General features: G+C 33.3%; 1 protein-coding gene across 11 annotated transcripts in view; it reads right to left on the bottom strand.

Annotated features, from left to right (window-relative positions):
• Positions 1-18,691, bottom strand: part of NBEA (neurobeachin) — a 514,211-nt gene that overhangs the window by 81,963 nt on the left and 413,557 nt on the right. For all 11 annotated transcript variants that reach the window (XM_040543716.1, XM_040543666.1, XM_040543691.1 and 8 more), the window contains 4 exons: positions 17,513-17,630; positions 15,663-15,765; positions 9,857-9,972; positions 1,430-1,542 (listed from right to left, as the gene is read on the bottom strand). In XM_040543716.1, the coding sequence (XP_040399650.1) occupies positions 1,430-1,542; positions 9,857-9,972; positions 15,663-15,765; positions 17,513-17,630 (450 nt within the window). The remainder of the gene's footprint in view (positions 1-1,429; positions 1,543-9,856; positions 9,973-15,662; positions 15,766-17,512; positions 17,631-18,691) is intronic.

Consider the following 18,691-nt stretch of genomic DNA (forward strand, 5'->3'; position numbering starts at 1 on the left):
AGTATTTACTTTAACATTAAAAACACACTGCTATTCATGTCACTCTTTTTTATCTGGCTAATCTCTTCAGACATCTGGCCTTTGAACCAGTGTATTGTCAATACATCTAGTGTTTATATCCAGTGGACATGTTATGCTAGCTCATGTAATATTTACTGTTTTGCCAGCTATCTTCATAGAACTACATTCTCTCATGAGAGCAGAACTGAATGCAGCATCCTATTTATCTGGCACATATTTTTATATTCACTAGTGAACAAGCCAGTGCAAGTTTATTACTGATCTTTATTTAACTCACATTTGTGGATTTTCTTTTATTGTTTCTGGTACAGGTTACAGTGATGTTATATAAGTAAAAAACACATTTGTGAAGCAAACATATAATATTGTGAAAGGTCAGTAGTTTTGCACAACATAAGTAGTGTCTCAACCAAATTTTCTACATTTGAGGCCTATAGTTAATGTAGTTTGATTTCTGTTTCTTTAAAAAAATCTTTATTTACCTAAGAAAAAAGGAGGGGAAACTTAGGTGTCTATCTGCTATTATTCAATCAAGTACTATTCAAATTGTTTTGGAAGTCTCACAAAAGCAGGCTTGCAGGAACAGTTACAATTGTCTATAGGTACTGCATGTAGAGCTTCTGCAAGTACAGCCATTCCAACAGGGATACAAGACACTGAGATGCCAAGGGTGGGCTCTCTCTGCCAATTATATATATATATATATATATATATATATATATATATATATAAATTGGCACATATATATTATATAAATAAATATATATATATTATATTTATATAAAAATTGGCACATACATAATATATAAATATTTTATATATATTTTATATTTATATATTATATATGTGCCAATTTATTGGCACAATTTACGTAGCAGGTCTGGGTAGACCACAGTCTGGTGATATTAGAGAAACAAATGACAGGAAATGTATTATTATTATAAAAAAACTAACTGCCCAAGTTTGATTGGAGGACCACAAATAATAATAGGAACCAGGTACTCCATATTCTAAAATAAAAAAAGACTTCTTTACTTAACAATTGTTAAACCAACAGGTGCTGCTACTACAGTCTAGGCCTTGCAAAAGAAGTGAAAAATTAGTCTGAATTTTTAATTTCTAAAGGATCAGTTTTCATGAAGTAAGGGAGACAGTAAGATCAAGTGGTCTCATCATGAAATGGAAGTCAAAAGGCACTGAACAGTTGCCAAGTTTGGAACTGGATCTGTTAGTGTCATATAAATACATAATGTACAGATTCATTATAAAATTATTCTAAAATAGAAGTCTAATTCATACTTTTCTGACTTTAAGATAAAGACTTACTTATTAACCAGACTGTAAGTTATAAAGCAAAATTTCTTGCTAAAAAGGCTGGCTATGTGTCTGTAACAGTATTGAACAATACCTTTGAAAGATCCCTGAAGTTGCCTGGAAGGGTCAGGTCTAACTCTTCAGATTCATAGTTTGTTAACACCCATGGAAATACAGGGTATTGGTTCAAATCATTGTACGTTCGTCCTATTAAGAAAGAAAATGTTTTAAGAATTAGGAAATAGTGTCAATTTCTCCAGCTGAAAAACAATCTAGCAGTTACATTCATTGTATCACATGCTCCTAATTCATCCCACTAGACAGAATCAGGTATAAATATTCCAGAGATTAGCAGTTGTTTAGACGCACTTATTTTGAAACAGAAGTCGACACAGAAATCAGCGTAATATCAGCACAGTATATTTCAAAATCAATATAAAACACCTTATGCCATTAAGCACTTTCCTTCTTATTTCCATGGAGCTGTTTTCTAGCACAAAAGCTGAAATCTAAAACTACTGGAGTATTATTTTTCTATCAGCTATATGCAATGTGATTAGCTGTAAATGACAGTCCAACAGCAAGGGTCTCTATTTGAGGTTTGAAAATGGAGGTCTGACCTGAAGCATATTAATCCATTATTCCCCACAACACTTCTCCACTGAAGAAAGGATGAGATCTCAGAATTAGAGGTGGAAGAAGACATGCTTACTGTAACAGTATTTCCTAGCCACTTTGAAAATTAAAAAACATTTTACCACTCATAAAAGATGGAGCTAACTGCCCCAGGCTACTCTCTACAAACGTAATGAAAGAAACATTGCTATGATCCCAGCAGCAGCTCAAATACGCAAAAGCCATCTTTAGATACTGTTTCAAAAGAACAATTTGAGACTGAAGTGAACTGAAAATTATGAGTTCATCACCAGGAAAAGTATGTTTTGGAAAGGCTGTTACTTTGGTGTCAACTGGTATTTAGTAGTGTCTAACATTTCAGTGATAAGACGAACGAAGTTGCTCAGTACAGAAGCATCCACCATATTGATTTACTGGCAACCACACAATATGCAACATGAGTCTTAAAAAACAAAATCACATAATAAATATATGTGTGTGTGTTTATATAATATAATTAGCAGACTGAAATAACCCAGGTTAACAATTCCCAGTCCTGCAGCAGATTTACGGCCCTGTCTTGCTAACTGCTTCCTTCCAGATTCTGGACAGATTCCTGGGGTACAAAACCTGGCACAGAAAAACACAGGCTTCCTTGTTCTGAGCAGCATTTGCAATTCTCCACAAAAATCAGCTCTGCTTTAATGAAATATGAAACTTTCACTGCTCTACAAGCACCTTATTTTTCAATGGAAGTTGATGAACAAGAAATGTGTTTCTATTTTGTACATAGTCTCACTGAAAAAGGGAAAGGTGGACATTGTTATTATTATGGTTTTTTGTTTGTTTGTTTCTTTTTTTAACATTTGGAATACTACAACTTTGTTAAATATATATATATATATTATATATATATATAACAGCACTGTGTACACCGTACAAATAAACATGGATAGGAATAAAGGCAATTCTTTAATCTTAACAGTGAATGAATGCAAAACCATTCTTGGACTCAATGAGTAGTTATCAGACAATTAGATCAAGAAATAAAGCAAAATTTATCAGCATGAGAGAGGAAAAGTACTCTCTGGCAGAATATCAATGATTTTGTTTAAATTTTGGGGGACTCCTAAAGCTTTAAGGAAGGTAAGTCTGTCACATTTTCATGTCTTTCAGATCAGAATATTGTTAGCTGCTTTAGTAAGGGATTAATTACATATGATTTCTAAATTTTCTTCAGATTGTCAAATTTATTTTTTTTTTATAATGTGACTTTAATACAAGTATTCCTTTATATAATAAATGGTTTTCTCACCATAACAATCCTCAACTAAGTTAACAGAAGAGTTTGTAAAAATCTCCACAACAGAAAATATACCAAAAAGATAGTAGTGAAATTTCAGAGACAGAAATTTTCCTTTTGATTTCTGCTGAATTCTTCTGTTCCTGTTCTATAAATTAGATTAATATATTCTTCTCCTCTTCTAAAATGTTATCCAAAATGAAGAAAGAACTAATTCACATAATATTTTAGAAGTCAGAAAATAATTTTAACTACTGCACAAATTTCTTTCTAATATATCTCAGTGACACATTTACCTTGTACATTTGTATTATTGCTATACATTTGTTGTTTATGTAGACAGCAGACTAAAATAACTTTGAGATTCAGGAAAAGAATGACTGAGGTGAGCATAGTTTAATACAAAATGTAAGCAAAAGTTATGATTCTTCAGAATCAAAATCTCTAATGGAAAGGGTAACTAAAAAATAAATTTAGAAAACACTGCAAAACATTTGTAAAGGTAAGAACATCCTTCTTCAAAATTCTCAAAAGGAAATTTAGGTTTATCCAAAATTACTTTTAATTTCAAAACTGAGACTTTACATATTGAGATTTTATTTCATTTCAATATTTGTTCCATTAATTTCTTTTCAATTTCAGTATTCTATCAATGAGACTTTGACTTTTTGTTCCAATTCCACATGTGAAAATCACAAATACGTAAACAGCACAAGAAAAAAGCAATCCCAAACCTAGCTGTTGTACTTGAGTTCTTTGCTGTGTGCTTTTGATAGGTTACTTATATTATGGACAATTGAAAAAATTATCATGTGGAATTAGCTCTGTGTTATCAGTAAAACTTTTGTTGATTTTTAACTCCGCAATGAGAAATAATTTGAAGCAGATGATCTCACAGTTTAGACAGGATAAGCTACATACTATGGAGCCCTTGTGATTATGTATTTGGTAAATATAACCATAGTCTTATGCCTAAATAAACAAAATATTTACTTCTCTCCTACTTCAATATTTATACAGCATATTTTCTTATGAAGAGATTAACTATTAATAATAACCATTAAGTTGTTTAGTAAAAAAGTTCATCATTTATTTTTCTTAATTCAACATTTTTCTTTTTAATATCAGCAAATAAAAATGACTCAGAAAGATGAACCCTAGTTTAAATTGTAAAAGGAGAGCAAACACTCATGATGAAATAGGACCACACATCTATGCTTATCTGAGTGGAAGACAGTGATCTAGGGCTGTAATGGGATTACAAATCCCTAATTCTAAACATGCATAAATATTAGTGGTTTAACTTTATTAGGAATGTTTTCTTCATCAGTTCTGACTTTATAATGGTTATTTTCAGAGTAAAAAGTCAGCAGACGAATATATTTAGCCATCTCTTCAATTGTCTGGTGCTTCCAGAAAGAATCATTTGTTTCTTTCTTTAGCTAAATAAATATAAAACACAAACCTGTACTGCTATCGGCAGTCACTATACCTTTTCAGAAGCTTCAGATTTTTTTCCCAAGTAGGCTTACAGAGATTAATATTAAAGGCTGAATATTAAATATTGCAAGCCTCTGACACTAATCTACTTGAACAATAAAACTGAGGCATAGTAAATGAGATCTCAGAAATACTGGATATGTTCTTCATTAAAAAAAAAAAAAACTTTTTAATTAAACCATCCAATTTAATGTTTTTATATGGCACTTTAGTTTTGAAGGTAAAGTGAGCTAGAGACAGCTGACAAAGAAATTATAACTGCAATTCCTTGGTGAAAATGTTAATGACAGCAAAATATTGTTTAATTAGATGATTGCAGCATCTGGATTAACACTCTTTAAGAGCAATGTTCCTGTGCTTGTCTGCTTCTTCACACTTTACAGACATTTTGTCATCTCTAGGTCATTAGGAAAGAATTTTTAATGATTTTTCTAGAAGCAAGTAGTTCGAGTTACATCTAATTAGATGACAATAATAAGCCCAACACATGCAGTAGCTAAATATATACATAATTAACCAGCAAGGGCTTGTACATCACAGAGTAAAAAAGTGGAAAATGCTAAACAGGCAAAAATAAAAAAGAGGGAGGGGGAAGAAGTTCATCTGAATTTATTACCTGACTCGAGATGTCATTTTGTTTTTCCACAAACCTTTAAAAATAATCCCTTTCCACTAGAAGAAATGACTTACAAAAATTATGGATATAATTATTCTCCAGTTCTATTAAGAGCTGTGGCAGGAAGGACTTAAAAGAACTAAAATACCAATATACAAATGCAAACACATATTAAATATACTACAATTTGAAAAGAAAAAAAAATAGTAGAAGTCAGTTACATACTGGGAAATAGATTTCAAAACTAGACTTCTAACTGAAATAGTGGGCACTGCAAATATTACAAAACTACTTGTCTCCACTCTTATTGATTTCTTTTGCTACAGTGGGATTACTTTTAAGTACTTTTCAATCATTTTGAAAGTGAGAATAATAAGAATTACTGGGGCCTTATATCACCCAAAGCATTCAGCTGACACACGTTTTTCACATGCAATATGGCCTGTTTCTATGTACACGAAGAAAGGGCAATTAGTATAATCATAGCTGCTCCGAGCCCTTCAAAACTAAAGAATCCCTGGGAAGGGAATAGGTAGGAGGAGGGGGAAGGTGGCCAGGAAGGCTTATGTCTACACAGCCAGGACAAAAACCAGGGGCACAGAGAGCATAACACTGAGACTGATTGATAAATAGCAGAGTGCAGTGTTTACTTTTTTTGAGGGGAGGGAAAAAAACAGAGTTGTAAACATGATGAAATATGTTCAAGTCAGTAAAGAGGTGAAGACTGTAGAAACAGAATAGGGAGATGAGAAAATAGTTGGCTAAAGGGCCAGTGAAACAGGTTGAAAGAAGACAATAGTTTCAAAAACATAGAATCATAGAATCATTTAGGATGGAAAAGTCCTGTAAGATCATCTACTCCAACCTATAATAGTCACATGAGTGACTTTTATTGTTTTAAAAACAGTTAGAGGGCTAATGAAGCACCGTTGTAAGAAGAAAGGAAGATACAAAGAATTACATAGAATACAAAGAATTAGCAAAAAGCTAAATGCCTTTGTTAGTGAACCTCTGCTTATTTGGAAGAGAAGAAAAATGATAAAGGGACCTATTTGTCACTTAGCAGCAAATAATCCACATTTCTCAAGTGGCAAACATCCACTTTCCTTAAGTGACTAGGTTATGGCTCAGATATGCTGAATATACCAAAAGAAACCTAAATGACAACATGATTAAAAAAAATTGGTGCACAAATTTCTCAATAGCTAAAATCAATGATATCGTTAAACATGAACATTTTGTTTAAACAAAGAGTTATAGTCCAAAACTAGGCCACCACTGTCTACACAAACAATTACTGGTAAAGAAGTTGTAACTTTTGAAGAAATCTTTATTATGGGATCTCATTACAAATGAGTATAATTAAAAGTGTATTTGGGAATTGGATTTACAAAACAAGAAAGAAATAATACATCATGTCTTTACTTGGCAAAGGATGTCATACTCAATATCTCATGTTTGTGTATGAAATACAAAATATTGTATTTTCTTCTGGTTGCCAAAGGTGGTGTCTACTTCATACACAGAAATTTGCTTCTGTGTAACAAAGATGTATCTGGACAGTTATCAGTTCCAATGTTTCTAATACAAGGATAACTAAAATAGGATGACTTTTCAAAAAACATTTTTTTCCTTTTTGCTTTCATTAAAAACTTCAAAAATTGTAGGGTGTGTTTCAAACTGGAATAAGAGGTTTATTGACATGTGTAGAATTGCAGACAGAATTAATTCTCTTATGTTGTTTTCAGAAAGTTTTTGTCTGTGTGTGTGTAGCTGGCAGGAGGGCAAGCTACCAAGGGCAAATTTTATTCTGACTTTCAAACAAAACATCAGGAGATTCTATGCAACAGATGTTATAATGCTAGCAACTGGTAACTATTTTTCTATGTTCATAGTCTCAAACCTTGAACAAAATGAAAAAGATGAAATTAATGCATAATATAGCATTGCAATCATGCTTTCTTTCAAGCTCTTTGCATTGAAGACCACTCTAACATACACTAGTCATAGCTGATATTAGCATATTAGTCATAGCTGATATTATTGATTGCTATTTAACAAATTTTGGCCACTTCTAAAAATTTTTAAATCAGCATATTGATTCTCTTATAGAAAGCACAAAGTTAATCCATGTGAGCTCAAAATGTCATCAAAAAGAACAACTTTACAAAATAAGTCAGTCAATTAAAAATGGGGCTAATCTTTTACCTCTTTCAGAAAATACGGTCTTCACCAAAATTTAAATTTGAGTTTGATCATGTCTTGCTGAAAGACTTGATAGAGATGGTAGGTAATGTTGTTGAAATGAGCAAGTGAGTTTATACAAACAACGAGATTACATGAACAAAAGAGATTTACAACAAGAGAATGATACTAAAAAAACTGCCAGAAAGTAGAGAGACACTGTGAGACACTACTAAGATACTGATCAAGCTGCTGTAAGTTTTTCCAAATACAATACAAATTCAAAGACAAAAAGAGGAAAATGAGTTGGTAATCCTCCAAACCTTGGGAACCTGGAATGCAAATGGAAGGCTATCCTTTTGTAAAGCAGGTGAATCTAAGTGAACACTAAATGACATTAAGAGAAGCTTGCCTACGATAGCATCTAGGTGTTTGGCTATAAAGCCTGTCTAGCAGCACTGTATCAAGCAACAGGTCAAAAAAATATTTTTTCTTGAGACTTCTGGGATACTCTGATGGGATCGATACTTTGGTGCAAGTATCACTGCAATTCCTAATTGAATTCAGACATAAGGATGCCTTCCAGGTTTGGATGTATTGGTGATGTACCTAAAAATAAATGACCTTCAAGTTTTCAAAGTGATTAAAAATGAAAAGTAATTTATCAAAAATTGGCTCAGCTCTTGTCTCCTCTCATTAAAGAGTTTAGACACTGCTTACAGAAGAAATGAATACATAAAAAGGAAATTACAAGTGAAGGACATTTTGTCAATAATGTATGGGACAAGGGCTGAGAGGACTTAGACTAACTACCCAGCTCTTCAGTAAGCCCTCCAAATTTAGGCAGGGAAGCCTGTGAGGCTCTGCCTGAATTTCCTCATAACCAGAAGGGCAGCGGATGCGTGAGAGACATGGAGCAGCTGGATGCAGGCCAGTGTCCAGAAGCAGGATAGCAGCATTCTTGTGGCTCTGTGCCAGAGGTAATAAACGCTCAGCAGGACTCCTTCCTTAGGCAGAGATCTGCGTGACTGTAGCTATAATGCTCGGAAGCCAAGCTGGTGTGCCTGCATGCTACTGCACCATACAGACTTTCCAGCCCAGGTCTCTGGTAGCTTCAGGGACTGGACTCTTCCTTTGTGCTCCATTGCCCAAGGTAAACATGCCCTCAGATTTCTACCCATTCAGTGGCAGCACTTCTGTATCCCACTGAGACAATCTGATGACACATTTATTAATATCTGTGAGACTGGATGCAGGGAAGATGACTACCACATAAGCACAGAGGCAAAAGTGTAAAGGTTCAAAGAAAGCATGTTTGACAGCTACTGAATTCTGCCACTGCCCTACTGGGAAGAGTGCAGTGACTCACACTGGTCAGAGTAATGGTCATTTGGGTGCTACGTGTGGGTTTCGCACTTGCATTTGTCTTATATCTGGCCTGAAGATAACCTCAAGCACAAAAGTCAGGGCCAAGTAAAGATATGAGTTGTAACACTGGAGTACAAAGTGGTGTCTGGTGGAATTTAATTTGGGTTTCAAATCAAAGCTCACTGGAGTGAAATATCTGACGAAGCCTCTCTGTAGGCAGGTTCACAAGCAGTATATGTGCTAGAGGCAGGAATCATGATAGTAGACAACATCCTAGAAATCTTAGTATATAGTGTAGAAAATTGCTGCTTTTTACATTTAAAATTACCGCAGAAGTTAATACATAGAAAAGGGAAAGGTGAAAAGGAAAATCCATTGTAAATGTTTAATTAATGACAATTGCCAGAAAAACTCTTCTTTTGCCAATAATGAATGGATGTCTGTGGCAGTTATTTCTCATTTTAAATACGTAATCTGATATTATATTTCAGTTCAAAGAACTAAATGAGAAAAGATGCTGTAATCTAATCATACCACAATCCAGGTGACATCTGTACTAGGCAGAATACTGTTGTTATTCTGCTGTCTAGTTGCTGTTGCTGAGAATGATGAAGTAGCGAAATTACATTTTCCCATTATTATTTCCAGACACTCTCTGGCAATGGTTTGTTGACTCTAATAAAGCTTCAGACAAAGCTGTCAGCAGAGGAAATAGCAGAAGGAGAGCAAGGAACAGCCTCCACAACAATACATGAATCTAAAGTCTCAGTGATAGGTTGTGCATTTTCTGATAAAATTTAATGTGTGTGTTTCAGAATCTATCATAAAGCTGCAGCTGAATTCCAGAGGGATAAATGTATTCTATCAAGTCACGGTGCTTAAGACTTTGACAAACATAAACATATTATGAAGGATTAAAGAGTCAGAAGCCTTACCTGCTATAGTATTGAGGAACATCAAATATTCAAAGTTAGATATTTCTCGTCTCTGCCAGCGCTGAGTCATGTTGGATGATTTATAAAGCTGTCGGGGAGTGGCCAGAGAGATTCTCCTAGGAAATATATTTAAAGAATGATTATTTTAAGAGCCTCATTAAATGTTAAGACGTAGGGCAACATTATTAGTGTGATTAATTTCAGATTCTCTCAGAGTTTTTTTTTTATCTCATTTAATGAAGTCAAGAAGATACTATTACCTGTTATTTGAGAAATTACTAAAATTAAGATCTCTATTTTATTTTACCAGTACTACAGCATTGTAATAATTCAGAAGAATATATTTTGTGTTTTATTTTGTTCTGAATCTGGTTAAAAGACTGGAAATAAAAGGAACTGCAGACCTCCTGGTGCCTGTGTTGTCCAGCAGGAATAAAAGAGGAGTATCATTTCCCTGTTTCAAAAGGACATGTTTAGATAAGTTCATTAAGGTGAGTGATAGATATTAAAGTGCCATATATTTCCAGTACATGGGTTGAAGATATTTACTCCACAATTTGTGCTCCTTCTCCACGGTCAGCTACCCATGATCCACTCCTATATCCCAGTAATCTACAAGATTTCTATTTATAGCCTGATTTCTGAAGGAAACCAGTTTTATTCAGTTATCTGCTCACATGTCCATCTGCCTATCTCTCCAGAATAACTGATAATTTCTCCAGAATTGCATTTCATTGAAATTTGGAAAGGGAATACAAGTTTAAGATATTTAATTTCCACAGATTTTCTAAAAATTACATGATTGTACAAGGGAGAAAGAATCTAACTACTGTGCCAAGGAATAGAAAAGCAGAAAACTTCAGCTCTTCCAGATATAATTTGACTACAGTGTTATAACCAAATACCATGCACCATATTACCCATTATATATGCTGTCCCTTGTTAGTAAAATACAGGAAACTGGGTTCAGTCACTAATGCACTAAAGAAAGAAATCTGCAACAAGCATGATTGCTCACAACTCATTTCTAAAGAAAATTATATTTGTTGAAAAGAGACAAGGAAAATATTTGGAAAGAGGAAAAATTCATCTCCTCAGATACCTTTTTTTACAGAAACATGCACCTTATAAATGGACCAAAATAGAAAAATATTTATACTTGTTAAAAAAAAGATTTCTGAAGTTTAGCCTATTCATTAATTTTATCTATCTATATAATATATATATAGATATATATATGGTATGTATATATCTTACCAAGTGTAACTGGGGACACCTAATGCTTTCACCCAATGCTGGGGATACCAGTTTTCAGTTGCCCACTAGACATACTAAGTGTACTATTTCAAGACTGAATGCTGAGTATTTTCTTAAAAAAAAAAAAAAAAAAAGTCATATACGAGGTGTCAAACCAGGCATTGATTACAAAAATGTAGACCACCTACTTATAAATATATATATGCATACATGCACTATATCCTACTTCTGGATAAAAGTTATTGGAATGACAAGTTATCACAATTATATGTCTGAATTGTCAATGTCTAGGTTGTCAGTGACTGCTATGCTTACTCTTACAAATTGGGCATACAAAAATGACCATGTGAGTATACCTACACTTTCTTTTTCTTCTTCTTTTTTTTCTTCTTTATATTTACCCCAAACTGCAGTGCATAAGATCTTGCCACCTATCCTTATTTTACAGTAGATTTTAAGATGTCAGCAGTACATAAACTTTACTAGTACACAGGAGACAGTACTTTTTTTCTTTTTTTTTAACATTGTTTCTGTTATGCTTCTTGTGAACAATTTATGTTAAGAAATATCTGAATGTAGACATACATATTGTTGCTTTTTATAGAATTACAATTAGTTTTATAGTGGAAGTCTCAAAGTTGTATTGTTCCCAGTAAGCTATGACTAATGCTGCACAAATATTAATAAATACAGAAAATAAAAATACTAAAGAGATAATTAAATTTACAAAGTATTTCTGTCATAGACTTTTTGTTCCTCTCATAACAAAACAAATGTACGCATCAGTACAACTTAGTAGATGCTTTTAGACTTCACCCACAATCTCCAAGAGACTCAAAAAAATCTATGAACTGTCAAATGCTGGACTTTGCATTTGAAAGCCTGATTTAATTGAATTCTACATAAAATCAAAATATACTAAAAAGGCTCCTCATTTGTTTTTTATCTAAGGTATTTGAAAAACTTGAAACTATTTCAGAAGAGACTAGAAAAAATAATGCACAATAAATTGTTTGCACAACCTGCTTGTTTCAGTTAACACAGGCAGACCCACTGTTTTGTGTTTTGCTAAATCCACCCAACTTTGATCAAACCATTTCTGTTTCGATGTGCCATCAGAAATATGAAGATGCACAAATGTGTGTGCTTCCTTTGCTTCTTGAGAACTGTGAAGTACTTACTCAAAATGGAAACTGCAGAAGACCCTCTGACATACAAGGGGATAATCCAATTTTCCAAGTTTTATATGCCTTAAATATGTTTACTAAATATTTTATGAAATTTTGAGGGAAGGCTTGTTCTATATGTGGAGCATGACCCACCCCCTTTCACAATCACTTTGAACTTATCTACAGTACAACTAAGTATCTTATCAAAAATATAGCATCTGCATGATGTTTTGTGTTATGTTGCTCCTATACAGAAAAAATAAAAGGCTTGGGAAAATCACAGGCTTCTGGTAAGACACTCATCTATATTTGCATTCAATCAAAGCTCTGAAAGGGGTTTTATGCTTTAGTGACAGTGATGAGGTGATGTTGAACACAGCTACCACATCAGCCAAATTACATTTTCCTTCAGCAAAAAACTTCGTCATTTGTATTTCTCAGCTTTAATAACTGAAGCTATTGTTTATCTAAAACATTAATGGCCCACCAAAATTCAGACTCAGGTGCTAGCACTTGTTTAATGGTGAAGTATGATAATGTAACTGTTATCTTTCACCAATTATTTGATCCCTGTATGCTTCCAAAACCACAAGCAGCTCACACTTGTTTTCTAGGCTGTGACATTACCCTCAATAAAATTGCATCAGTAAATTACACCTGAGTCGTTAAAACCCTAAAAAGTGGTCTGATAACACTGTTGTAAAACTGAAGATATTACTTTACCTATGTAGAGCTGAAGAAATAAGTTAAATAAAAGGGATAGTACTGTCTACCCAATTGTATCATATGACAAGGCCAAAAACTATAATCAATGCAACATGTTTAGCAACAATGAAATTGAATATATGGAAGATAGATAAATTTGAATCACCAAACAAGACCAACCACTTCAACCTGTGACTGATTTTAAGGATATAAATACGTTATAACTTTAAGTATAGTCTTGAATGCTTTGTTGAATAAAAGCATTAGACAGGCAAAAATAGGGAATGCCAGCAGATACAAACTGGAGACTTACTCAAAACAGCTGCTCTCTAACAGTCTTGAGAAGATACCAGTTTGCCTACTTTTATTCCTCTGTATTAGTAGATTTCTCTTGTATTCCTCTTGTATTCCTCTGTATTAGAACATCACAAATATTGTTTTTTCCTTCCATCTTTTTTAATCACAGGATTTCTCCATAAAAATAGAAATGCACTTAAAGTCCATGTACTTCATTAAAACTCGTTAACTCTTTCAGATTATTTCCATCTTGAATTGCATTTCTTTATGACAATGTAATTAATTTGGATAAAACTGTTATCAAAATAAAACTAAAGAATTTAACCAAAACTACTAGAAAGATTTGTTTTAAATAAAATATTTTTAAGTTAAATTTTTTCAAGTTAATCTGAAAAATTGGGCATAACATATGATAACATTTTACTCAGTGTAGCAGCTCCTTGTGTAGATGCTGGCTACTCAGCATCATATCTGTTTATGTTTCTGATACAAGTAAACATAACTTTAAAAATTCTTGCTAGCATTCTGGAGCCAACTTATTCATGGGAAGGGAAACTATATTCTAACATCAACAAAATATTAACTACAGAGCAGTTATTGAGCCACATTTTTCCTCAATTACTCCACTGCAATCCTACTGAAGGGTATGTAGACAGAAATAAAAGAAAAACCATGATTAAAGGGTCTTTATGGTGCATAAATCACAGAGCAATTACACAAAAACAAGAAAGTAAAACAACTTCACTACAATATGCCAGATTTACTCTGAAGGCTAACAAGCCCATTTTTGATTCTAATTGAACTTTAATCAAAAAATATGGAAGTAATTGCATATAATATTGAAGCTGAAACTTTTCTCAATAATTATATATCAACAAACTTTTTCAGACAATTATTCAGTGAATAATACACAAAGGATAATAATTTCAAAAGTTTAAAAATGTCACTATAAATATGAAATTCTGATTGAGAAATTTGCATTTTGTTTGTTCTAGAACATGTGGCCTTTTTTTTTTATTTCAGAAAAGAATACTATTATTTTCCATTTAGAGACAACAATTCCTGTAATCTGAGTTTTTGGAAGAGCAATGCAAATATTAACAAGATGCACCTTCCAAAGAGATGCCTCAACTTCCCTTGATCTCGGTGAAAACTTGAGAAACTTGGCAGTTTGCCTAAAGATTTCAGCACATTCAGGAGATCAAGCCTTAGGCATCATGAGTCTCTTGAGCTCATGACAAGGAATGATGTTCAGCTGGGAAAGAAATATTCTCCAATCCTACAGATGCTTTGACATTACAGAGTATTTCCACATTCTGCACTGGGATAAAACACAGACAATATGAATTTTTAGTTTGTAGAAAATGACTTAAAGAAAGAGAAAGACGCATCTCAGACAATACACTGATGATTAAGTCATCGGCTTCTGGCCAAGTCAAGCCAAACAGAGATTTGAACCCAAGGCACCATATTTTGTGAATTTCCTGTCTGTCCTCTCTCTTACATTTATTTTTCTTTGATTTTGAATAGAAATTCAATCTGAATCTAAAAAAAGAAATGTCATCAAACTTCTGGTGATTCACCCTCAAGAACAATTTTACTGTCTGAACAGACACTACTAAACAAACAAACAAAAATAAGACAGCAGGAAATTTCACCCCAGCTCAGTCATGTAAACATAAATACCATTTTCTCCATCAGTGAAATATTAATACTTTTATATCATTGAATCTGACAATTACCAGCCTCATCTCTGACCAGAGGTTGGTTTGATATTGATGACAGAACAAATAAGGACTGTAGTTGTCCATAGTATGTGAAAACCTCTAGAACTGAATCTTGGTTGGTCTTTTCAAAAACATAGATCATCCATAATTTTGGAAACAGAGGAAGAATCATACTAATGAATGGAAGGAATTTGGAAAGTGCAAAATAGGCTTTGATGAGCATTACTGATAAGCAATGAAGTAAAATGCATATACATTCATATAAATGGCCACTGAGAAGTTATGTAAGCAAAAATGTTTTTTATTTAGTAAACACAAAGCCTAGTCAAGTTTACTTCCATATCCTGCATTACAGTCACAGCAAGGATGATCTTTTTTGTATACAGTTATAAAACCTGACTGAAAACTAGACTTTGAAGGTTTGGTCCACCTGGAAGGTGCTTATTTCCTTTAAAGATCACAAAATCTAATTTAGAATACTTTTACTTCTATTCTACAATAACAGGCCATACATTAAGTAAAGGGTATTATTTCTCAAACTACCCTAACAAAATTGAAAACAGGAATAATGTTTTAGTATTGACCCATATAATAATATAATTTATATAGTATAATAATCATAGAATTTACAAGTTATTTTAATAAAATTACCTGGCTTGTGGCAAACCATAGCTGGTTCCTACTCCAACACGTGGTAAGCTGTACACAACTTTTTTCACTGTTGCTTGGTCAGGAAAATTAAACATAACAGAAGCTAAATGAAGAAGAGAGAATACAGAGTAGTAAACCATCTTCAGAATTCTTTATCTTCACCAGCATGTATTAAAACACTTTTTGGATTTTATTTGGGAAGAGAAGTCAGTTCCACTTTTATCCTCTTTCATACAAGTTAGAACAGATACTCCAGGCATACACCATAGCTATAGCATTAGCTGGTTAACATTTTTTACTAACTCTCCACAGTTTGCATAGGACCTGAGTGAGGTATACCTCAGAGGAACTATAGCTTACCATTAGCCCATATAATCTCTTATCAAGCTGGGAAGCCATTCAATAGTTTGCATAGTATTTGGTCTTCTAACTGGTGCATTAAAATACATAGAATCAGAAAATGTTTAATTCCCTCTCCAGTTGAAGTAAAAGCTTACATCAAAGTTCTTCAGGGCAAAAGACTACTGACTCACCTCACCAACCACTCAACTCTGATTCCAAGTAGCATATTTTCATACACAAAACTGAGTGGATACATTTACTGATCTTTTTATTTTAATTCAGTCTATAATTAGAAAAGGAAATTTCCTTCCCAGGACACTGACATTGTCATTTGGATATATATTTTTTTCTTTTACTCAACTGCATCCGTTAGAAAACCTTATAATATACTAGATGTACTAAACTTCACCAAAGAAAGTCATTACATGTGCAAATTCTGATGGACGTATCTGGGAGACCCCACTTACAGGAAAAAATGAATTAATGCTACTTATCACCAGCTGTGAACCAAGAGCTGAGAAAGTGAGATCTCTGGTGGGCAAGAAATACTACATTTCAAGTAAACAGGCAGCGAAATGAAGAACAAACCTGTAACGAACCTACATAACAGCATAACATCCACATGGGTATGTATGATTAAGAAAGCATCAGTTGTAAGAAAAACTCACTAACAGCAGGAAATTCCATGTGGAAACAAATCCACAAAACAGTAGTGCCAATTCCTGAGCTCATGGACTACACATTCAGGTAAACATATGGGACAGGTATGGTATATGTCTCCTATACATGGGAAACTATCCCCTTTATCTCTATCCATCTCCTGTAAGCAGCCCAGCTGACACCTATTTCTCCCCACTGACAATTTAAGAGACCTTATGTTCCTGACTTGGTTCCTCTGAGTTGTGCCTAAAATGAAAGTCTGAAGGAGGTACTGTAAATACCCTTCACAGTAGTCTGGGTTCTGAGTAAGGAACTCACATCACTTGAAATATATGCATTTATGAAATATGTAAGCTATGTTCTTATCGTTATGCTAATAATGATCATATAATTGTTATGCTAATTAATAATAGCAGAAATTTAAAATTGAATATCAGAATTTAATTCCTAATTAAAAAAATAATAATTCCTAATTAAATAAGCAGTTAAAATTTAACCATTTACTCAGATGTTTTTTTTTTTTTTTTTGGAAAAACTTTTGTGCTAGTAGACTTTACACTAAAATATTTACAAAAAAAATGAGGAAAGGGGGCATATAGGAAAAGCAAATACCCTATTAAACATTTGAAGAATTTACCAATTGCAATGATCTGCCTTTATAAATACATCTTACTGATCCACAGAAAACAGTGAGATTGATTTATGTGATTGATTATAACATGAAATACACAATTGAACAAAAACATAATAAGCACTTTACCAAAGGACATACAGAGTTTAAATTCTGAGATTAACACTGCAAAATACCAACTGGAACTTTTTTATGCAAAAAATAAAGAAAGACATACTTCTGTTTGCCATAAACACTTCCAAAGCTGTGTTCTGGAGAAGATAACGTCTTGAAAAAACAGCCCGAATCTCGCTGAACATCCATTTTCCATGAAGGCCTTCTGTATAAGCAAGGACCTTTAAAAAATTAAAGGGTGACAGTTACTGGCAGAAGTTTTTCATGGCAACAAACATAATTAAGCTGTACCCGTCACTGAAGTATAAGTAAGTTAACTGTATTTCCTTATAACTTAAAAAACATAAGGTAAAATATGAACTTGAAAGGTCTTAAAAATGCAGTGAGGCATAGCTATTAGAAAAATATCAGTAAGAGTAATAACCTGATACTCCTAAGATGTATTCCTCATGAGTCACATTAACTTTTTTCCTCAAAAAACACCAAACTTTACTAGCAAGCACAGGATAATGGACACAGTTGCAATTATGCTTAGCTGTTTTTTCTTCTAACAGTGCATATGATAGAGTTGTCAGTTATATACTGGGTAACAGACTTACTTCTGAGGCTAGCTTGTGCTAAGTACAACCAAAATAATATATCCTGCTACTGATATCCATTTCAGAGTCATAAATTAGAACTCTCTATATTCCATTAATAAATACAGAAAATAGCTAGAACAATATGTTGACACAGTAATGTTTCTAAAACTAAGTATATTTGATATCCCAAACCATGAAGAAAACAACAATTTTGTATTTTTGTATTTTTAATTAAATGTGAAAATATTTTAAAACAAAATAATTAAAAATTAGCATTGCTTTTCCAGTTTGTCAGTTTCTCAACCGAATGTACTGGTCTAGTATTAGATATTAAAACATTAAAATTCTTTTTCATTCCTCCTTCGCTGTTCTGGATGTCCAGGAAAACAAACAAAAATACATAATTTAATTAGGTATCACCTTTATTAACTAATCTCATCTGTGACTCATCATTACAACAGCATCATGTGGTGTAAAACAACTCTTCCCTAATCCTTTTCATCATCTGGAAGGCTGCTTTTAGCCCTCCACTTCTGCTCAGGTGGGCTCTGCCCACACCTGAGACCCTGACACACTTCTTCCTATGAGTAGTCATTTTGGGATGGGGACCACCCCGTCACTGCATCCGATTGTATTTCCCAGGTTTGTAGACTGTGTATTCCCCTAGGTTGCAGTTAAAAGAGTAAAATTCCTGGTGAAAT

The sequence above is a fragment of the Cygnus olor genome, chromosome 1, assembly GCF_009769625.2.
Source record: "Cygnus olor isolate bCygOlo1 chromosome 1, bCygOlo1.pri.v2, whole genome shotgun sequence".
NCBI classification, from domain to species: Eukaryota; Metazoa; Chordata; class Aves; order Anseriformes; family Anatidae; genus Cygnus; species Cygnus olor.